The sequence below is a fragment of the Panthera tigris genome, chromosome C2 (assembly GCF_018350195.1).
Source record: "Panthera tigris isolate Pti1 chromosome C2, P.tigris_Pti1_mat1.1, whole genome shotgun sequence".
In the NCBI taxonomy this organism is placed as follows: Eukaryota; Metazoa; Chordata; class Mammalia; order Carnivora; family Felidae; genus Panthera; species Panthera tigris.
In genome coordinates, this window is record NC_056668.1 from 94,352,903 (window position 1) to 94,361,249 (window position 8,347).

At 38.6% G+C, this 8,347-nt stretch overlaps 1 protein-coding gene across 2 annotated transcripts; it reads left to right on the plus strand.

Moving 5' to 3' along the window:
- The first annotated feature begins 303 nt into the window (after positions 1 to 303).
- Positions 304 to 3,969, plus strand: RPL22L1 (ribosomal protein L22 like 1). 2 transcript variants are annotated; one of them, XM_007077076.2, is made up of 4 exons: positions 304 to 355; positions 1,956 to 2,048; positions 2,214 to 2,335; positions 3,706 to 3,969. In XM_007077076.2, exons 1-4 carry the CDS (start codon positions 347 to 349, stop codon positions 3,848 to 3,850), a joined length of 369 nt encoding a protein of 122 aa, XP_007077138.1. In that variant the 5' UTR covers positions 304 to 346; the 3' UTR covers positions 3,851 to 3,969. The 2 variants fall into 2 exon arrangements, with proteins under 2 accessions (XP_007077138.1, XP_042812651.1); XM_042956717.1 differs by having other exon boundaries at positions 321 to 355; positions 1,959 to 2,048.
- Positions 3,970 to 8,347: the final 4,378 nt, after the last annotated feature.

Genomic DNA, 8,347 nt, shown 5'->3' on the forward strand with positions numbered 1-8,347 from the left:
CTAGGTGATCAATGAAAGATGATTCCTGCATCCCTCGGTTGTGTTTATCTGAGAGCGACCTCCCAGGAACTGCAGAGACCTCTGAGGTCCGTGGATTAGTGTTGTCTTTAGCGGAAAATCGTGAATTACTTTACAATGGCCACTAGCCGGCGCTCCCGGGAAACCTGACTGCGTAGGAAACCTATCCACCCTGGCCACGCCCCAGTTTCCTGGGTTACCGGCCTCCACACGTTCTCTTCCGGGAGGCAGCGAGCGTACGTTCTCAGCGCGTGACGCAGCACGTTTTGCTATAAATACGTGACGCGCGCCTGTAGCTTTCTCTCTGATCCCACGGTTGGCCTTCAAGATGGCGCCGGTGAGTGAGCGTTCTTTGGGTGGGAGCGTGTTACCCCGGTGTAGATGATTTTTACATCTACAAAAATTTTGCGAGTTGGGGACCTCTCATTCGAGATAAAGGAAGAGTTGAAATGGAGACTAGGTTAGGAGCACAAGCACGTTGTTAAAATTACAAGTTGTTATTTTCAAGACTCCTGGAGACTGCCATGCGGTCTAGTAGAGTTCGAGCTCCGTCCGGAACTGGCTTGGGATGGGTGGCTGTGGCAGCGCAAGGAAGGAGGAGGCACGACGATGAACAAGGATAGGACAGCACTGGGGCCTTTTTCTTTTCAGTCTCGCTTCTGGAAATGCCGATGCTGTCCTATTCGTTTGCACCAGGAAAGAAATGTGGGTAATCGGGCCGGTCTGATAGCCTCGCCAGCGTGGAGGGAGCTCCGAGGCTACGACAGTTTCAGAGAACTTTAGGACTAAAGGAAGAATTGTCATTGTTACTTCATGAAGGAATTTTTTTTAAAGGTGAAAGTCACGACTTTAGGCAGATAAAAAAGCGTGAGAAGATCTTATTTACGTTGTTAATAAGGGAATCAGATATCAAAACCAGTCTAAAGAGCATTTGAAAAGGTAGGTATACGTCGGCGACTTACCAGTTCTAAGTTTTGGAGGCGTTTTTTTTTTTTTTTTTTTTTTTTTTGGTGCAAATTAGTCGTCTACCTAAAAGCAAACTGGCATTAGTACTTGCTATCCGTTTGGGTGGATCTAATTTGGAGATGCATCCTCTGATGAATACTGATTTGTCTGTTTTTAGGACATTGAATGTATACTGATAGTAGCCAGAGCAACGTTTTACTTGTACAGCCTGATTATGTGATAATTCTGAGTTTGGGGTATGGCAAACTAAAGTTACATATGTTTTTTAAATTACATACTTGGATTAAATATCTCCTTTTTCTCTCTTATAACACAATAATGATTTAATTCTCTAGGCTTGAGTGGATAGAGTATCCTGTTCTGGTGTATAATTGAGCTTGGGCAAAGTGGTGTATACTACCTGTTTCCCATAGGGCCTGGCCTATAGTAAATAGTACCTGATAATTTAAAATTGAACATCAGTGACCTGGAAAATACTAAAAGCCCATAAAACTTCTCTTGATAATTGGAACAGAATGGAGAATGGACTTGATTAGAGGTTCAAACCAACCCCAGGTCGTGGTTTAATTTTAATTTACAGTAGAAAGTAAATTGATTCTCTTATTAATCTCTTCCAGTTGTAAATATAGGATTCTCTGGAATTTTCTCATTCAGAGAACTAATAGCGGCTACCCATACGCTTCATGCTTTCTTGAGTTTTGCACTTTTGAGACACTTGCATGGTGAACAGGGAGAATTACCATTGGATTTCACAAAAACCCGGTTTAAACAAGTTAAGGAGTGTACCCCTTTTCTGACAGACTAAGAAAAAGGGGTATACCCAATAGATAAATTAAGCGACTTTTTACAGTTTTGCACCATTTCATAATATGACATCACAGTACACTGTGCATCTTTGGGCTGATAACAGAAAGTTTTGCAATATAAAAATGAGTGAATGGACTAGTCCTAATTATGTTAACTATCTGTAGCAGAAAGACAAGAAGCCTAAGAAGTCAACCTGGAAATTTAATTTGGACCTTACTCATCCAGTAGAAGATGGAATTTTTGATTCTGGAAATTTTGTAAGTATCACTCTCCTTGGCTTGTTTTTATCATTGTATTAGAGTGCTTGATGATTTAAGTATATAATTCTTGATTTTAACCTAAGCTCTATTCCTAGGGTACCTTCCCTAGTGAAAATCTAGGGTTTTCTTCCCTAGTTTTGCATTTTTTCTGTTTTAAAATAGGAACAGTTTCTACGGGAGAAGGTTAAAGTCAATGGAAAAACTGGAAATCTGGGGAATGTTGTTCACATTGAACGCATCAAGAATAAAATCACAGTTGTTTCTGAGAAACAGTTCTCTAAAAGGTTAGTATTTGTTTCCCATAATATTTTAGTGAAATGATGGTAATTGTGAATATTACAGAATACGTAATCCTAATATTTTCTCTTCATATGCAGGGATAGATGTGTTGATACGTTCAGAGATGCACAAACTTTAATGATGTTAGATGATTTAATATTAGAATATGTTGCAAGAAACGTGTCTAATGTGTAACTTGGAAGTAACGTCTCAATTTGCCTAATGTAAATGTTTTCATATATATATATATATATATATATATATATATATATATATATATATATATATAAAATTTAAAGGTTTTCGTGGTTGGTTTAGCATAGGCAGGTAGTCAGAGGTTCATTTAATTTACTCAACAAATTTTTATGGTAGCACTGTTGTAGGATTGGATAGCCCAGCAGTGGGCCAAGAAGCCAAGTACCTACCACCAAAGGAGCTTAAATTCTAGTGGAGACAGTGAAGTGCAGTATTAAGTGGTTGAGAAGTGAAGCTGAAGACAACAAACTTAATGGGAGAATAGAGGAGATGGTAGTGGCTTGGACTAAAGTAGTGACGCTTGTTAGCTGTTTGGTTAATCACTAGGGATTCAGGGGTGAAAACATAACATTCTCAGGGATCTTATAATAGGCACATAACTGTAAAATGCAGTGCTATAATAGCTGTGTTGAAGGTAGAGATCGGGCTAAGAATTTGCAGAGAACCTGAGATCAGCAGTGTTGCCAGTCGAATGATGTAATTCCCGCCAGAGGGACCGGCATTAAAGAAAAACAGAAGCTTGAGGAATGCTTGGTAGTTCAGAATTACCGTAAAGCATAAATGGAAGAGAGTGGCTGGAGTGATGAAATGAGACCATGCTGAAAGTTTTTTGTAAGAACTGAGCCATATGCTAGTTGCAGGTGTGCTGATCTTTTAGGTTCATCTATTTTGAGAGAGGAGGAGAGAGAATCCCAAGCAGCCTCCACCAGGCTCGATTCCAGAACCCTGAGGTCATGACTGGAGCGAAATCAAGTCAGTTGTTTACCTGACTGAACCACCCAGGCACCCTAATGAGATTATGTATTTTAATTAAAACGTAATCTTGTTATGGCAGTAAAACTGAAGAGCAAGCTACTGTGGCTGTCTCTTTAGCTTCAACATAAAGGACGTTTATTTTAGGGAGGTGGGGGAATAGGGTTTGTAGGACATGAACTGATTCTAATTGGGGTTGAGAAGCTGCCTAATTATTCTGTCGCCAGCAACCTTCCACAATGTTTGATACAAATGAAATATTTTGGAGGGAACATTAAAGATGAATACAACTGCATGTTTTATATGATAATCCTGTGCATGGTAGATAATTATGTTTCTTAATGAAATTCATGTTTTTATCTTACAGGTATTTGAAATATCTTACCAAGAAATACCTTAAGAAGAACAATCTTCGTGATTGGCTTCGTGTGGTTGCATCTGACAAGGAGACTTACGAACTTCGTTACTTCCAGATTAGTCAAGATGAAGATGGATCTGAATCTGAAGACTAGATAAGGCAGCCTCTTACAGGGTTTTGCTCGCTAATAAAACAAATGAAGCATGCAAAGGAAAGAAACCTCTAGAAATGGACTTTTAGTTTACTGGTGAATAAAAAACACTGTACCCTGTGTGTTAAGCTTCTGCCTTTTCTGTTTTAAGTGTATGTTGTTTACGTGATTCTGGCCTTTCCTTTGATAGTTTTTGTAAGCAGTATTTAAAGATTACTTATTTTGAGAGAGTGTGGATGGGGTGAGGGGCAGAGAGGAGACAGAATCCCACGCAGGCTCAGCACAGAGCCCAATGAAGGGCTTAAGCTCCTAATCAGCTGAGCACCCCTGGTGCTCCTGAGCAGTATTTAAATTGCGTATAGCTGGTAAAATTTTTTTTTGTTTTTCAGGATTTCTGAAGTTTTACTCCTTTTATGGGTGTCCTCAAAGTATGTAGTGATGCATAGGAAATAATGAAGGGCAGTATTGTGTATGATTATATAGTGAAATATTTTAAATTGTCTTGACAGTCTTAAACATTTTTGTACATTTTGAAAATGGCAATTCTGAGTGCCTAGAATAGTTCTTGCACGTAAGTGCTCACAACTGAAGCACTTGTGGCCTCTGCTTCAGAAGATGTGGACTCCTAATTCACATAAAAACTATGCGTGAGCAGGGCACGGCTCTAAACCAATGTTTAATTGCCTGTTTGACATCTCAAACCAGATGCCTTGTAAGCACTAGAATCTCAAAACCTTCCAAGTCAGAACCATTGATCTCTTACCCACTAAATCTGCTTTTGTGTTCCTTGTCTGAATAATTTACTTAGCCAGTTAGAATCTTGTCCCCTCTTTGACACCTCCTTACTGGTAATTCTAAAAGTGGTTGTCTATTGATTAGTTCTCAGTGGATGGACCCTTTCCCCCGAATAAAGTAGTCTTTGAGCAAAGCAGAATGGTTTGGTAAAATTGAGATTGCAGGAGAAAAGAATACTGGGATGGGGGTACTAGAGCCGTACCAATTTTCTTGTTTTCCAGTGGTCCTAAGTAATGCGTCTTTTTCCTTTTCTAACCTGAAGGTGGTAACTCAGGTACTTGGAACACAGGCCCTGATACCAGTAGAATCATGTTGCAAAAATAGCATCTTGACTATAACAACCTGATGTACACATTTACTTAATTGGTTTGGGAATGTTTGGAATAATGTTAATTCTTTTGGGGCGCCTGGGTGGCTCAGTCAAGTGTCCGGCTTTGGCTCAGGTCGTGATTTTATGGTTCATGAGTTCAAGCCCCATATCTGGCTCTCTGCTGTCAGCATGGGGCCTGCTTGGGATCCTCTGTCCCCCTCTTTCTCTCTGCCCCTCCACTGTTCTCTCAGACATTTAAAAAAGGGCTACTGGGTGGCTCAGTCAATTGAGCATCTGACTTGGGCTTAGGTCATGATCTCACTGTACCTGGTGAGATCTCACCGTTCTATATCAAGCTTGCTGCTGTCAGCGTAGAGCGTGCTTTGGATGCCATCCCCGTCTCTCTCAGCCCCTCCCCTGCTCTTGCTCTCTCAAAATAAACCGAAAATATTTTTAAATGTTAATTCTCTTGATTATTAAGAACTTGAAGTGGTCCCTAATATTATTAACCTACTACCCTAGTACAACAACTCCTTTGTTCTTTTCCTGACAATAGTAATAACCTCTTAACTGCCTTGTTTGAATTGTTCGTGTTTTCTGCCAATAGTTACCAAGATCCTACTGTGCTTCCTTTGTTGAGCATTGTGGATACAAGGGAGTAAAAACAGCCTACTCTAGTATGGTGAGGGAAACTGACTAGATAATCCCATAGAAACTTGATTACAACAAAGGAGAGGCGTTTATAAGAGGGATTTGATCTAGTCAAAGAAGGTAACAGGAAGTATTTGAGCTAACCTAGAACAGACATGGTATTAGCTGGGTAAAGGAAAATGGGTGTTTCAGGCAGAACAGCATAGGTAAAATTCTCAGGACATTGAGAATCTGGTTAGTATAGAGTCTACCTGGAATAGAGTGATTATGAGAAGAATTTGGAAAGGTAGGTGGAAACCAGCCCCATGCAGGACAGAAATCCATGTTTTCTTTTATCCTGAGAGCAATGGGAAGCTACTGAATTTTAAATAAACTAATGTGATACAATGCGATCCACATTTTGAAAAAGATACTTGTGGTGAGTGGTTTTCAGAGGCGTCACCTCATTCTCTCCACCACACATTCAGCTCAGGTCACAGAGACTTCCTTATTGTTCCTGAATATACCAGAGGCACCCCTGCCTCAGGGCTTACTCTGCTCGCCCCTGTGCCTGCCTGGATGCTTCTCCCCTAGATGTCTAGTTGGTCTTTACTCTGAGCTCTTCTCAGTAAAGCCTTTCCTGACCCTATTTACAAGTGCAACACTCCCGTAATTCCCTATCTCCCTTATTTTTCTTCTACTATTTACCATGTACCATAGGCATTTTACTTTACTCTCTGTCTTCCTCCACTGATGTATAAGCTTCCCAAAGACAAGTGTTTCTCTTTCTGATACTGCAATATGCAGCTGGCTCTCAAAAAACTTGTTTTTCAAAATAATAAAATTTATGTTGATACGTCCAATTCAAATTTACCATGACAGTTTTTACGTCATCTATTGTATAGTCCTATTTCCTTTCTCTATGCTGAAAATTTCAGCGACACCAACACAAGTATTTATTTGCTTTACCTCACAATACACATGTAATAGTCACCAAAAGCAAAACCAATATTACTACCCTTAATATACTTTGCAATTTAAGATTGTTTTGCAGTTCTTCTTGTCCTTATTGTATATCCCACTAGGAATGAACAAAGTCCTGTGTTTTAAAGTCACTAGAAATGATTCATCTCTCTGTGGTTTGGGCACAAACGACATACAGTTCACTTGTTTCATTTTACTCTTGATTTTAAAAAGTTCACTTAAAATCTTTTTATATTTTATAATTGTGTTAAATGTTTACAAGGTTCCAAAGTCCCAAACAAAGTATATTTAAAGAAGACTAGGGGCGCCTGGTTGGCTCAGTGTAGAACTCTTGATTTTGGCTCAGGTCATGATCTCATGGTTGTTGAGTTCAAGCCCTGTATTGGGCTCTGTGCTGACCATGCAGAGCCTGCTTGGGATCCTCTCCCCCTGCCCCCCTCTGTGCCCCTCCTCTGCTCACATACTCTCTCAAAATAATATATATAACTATATATATAACTATATATATAACTATATATATATAACTATATATATAACTATATATATAACTATATATATAACTATATATATAACTATATATATAACTATATAACTATATAACTATATATATATATATATATATATATATATATATATATATATATATAGTTTATTCAACCAGTTGTTTACTGATAGACATTTGAATTGTTTCCAAACTTTTGCTACTATAATTTGTGCTGCAGTGAAAAGCCTCTTATCTTTGCCATTAAATCTTTGGAGTGGATCCCAAGAAGTGACACTCTTAGGTCAAAAGATAAATGAATGTGTAATTTCAATATATATTGCCAAATTTCCCCCCATGCGGTTTGTACCATTTTATACCCCCTGCTCACACACACTATCCTCTCTACCAGCAGTGTATGAAAATGCCCATTTTCCCATGGACTTAGCAACAGATTATGTTGTCCATTTTGGTTTTTTTGGTCTGATAAGTGAGACATTGTTTTCAGGATAGTTTAAATTTTCATTTATCTTATGAGTGAGGATAAATGCCACTTAATAAGTTAATAAAGGACCATTTGCATTTCTTTTTCTGTGGGACGCCTGTTTGTTATCTCTAGGGCATACATAGGATTCTTGGTCTTTTTATTTTTTATTTTTAGGCACTCCCTGTATATTAAGGCTATTAAACTCTTGTCTGTGATGTATGTTGCACAGTTTCTTTTCAGTTTGTCATTTGTTTTTTCCCCATACTTATGGTGTTTGCTTTTGTTTTGTTGCTTTAGAAGCATTATTTTTATTTTTATGTAATTAAATCTATTAATCTTTTACTGATTATTACTTCAGGATTTTGAGCCATGGTTGGAAAAGTTTTCCCATTTTTAAGTTGCAGAAGAATTCATGTTTTCTTCTAATGCTGGTATGGTTTCATTTTTAAACTTTAAGTCTATGTTCTATTTTGAATTTATCCTGGTTTACAATTTGAAAAGTAAATCCAATGTAACCTTTCTTTTTCCCATGTGGCTACCCACTTACACGGTTACCCCTGATTACAAAGTACTCAGGAAGTCTGGATTAGCATTGATTTTCCTACTTGTCTGGAAATCCTTTCCGTGGTGCTGCTGAGGTGGTTGCAACTGTCTACATTTACAGCCTTAGTGTGCGTGGATGATATAAATGCCAGAAGGGCCACTTTTAAATACAGTGGTGCCATTTGTAAAGGGCTTTCTCTTCCTCTTTTTTGATCCATCACCAGCCCTGTGTGGCAGAATATTATCTTCCCCATTTTGCATATGAGGAAA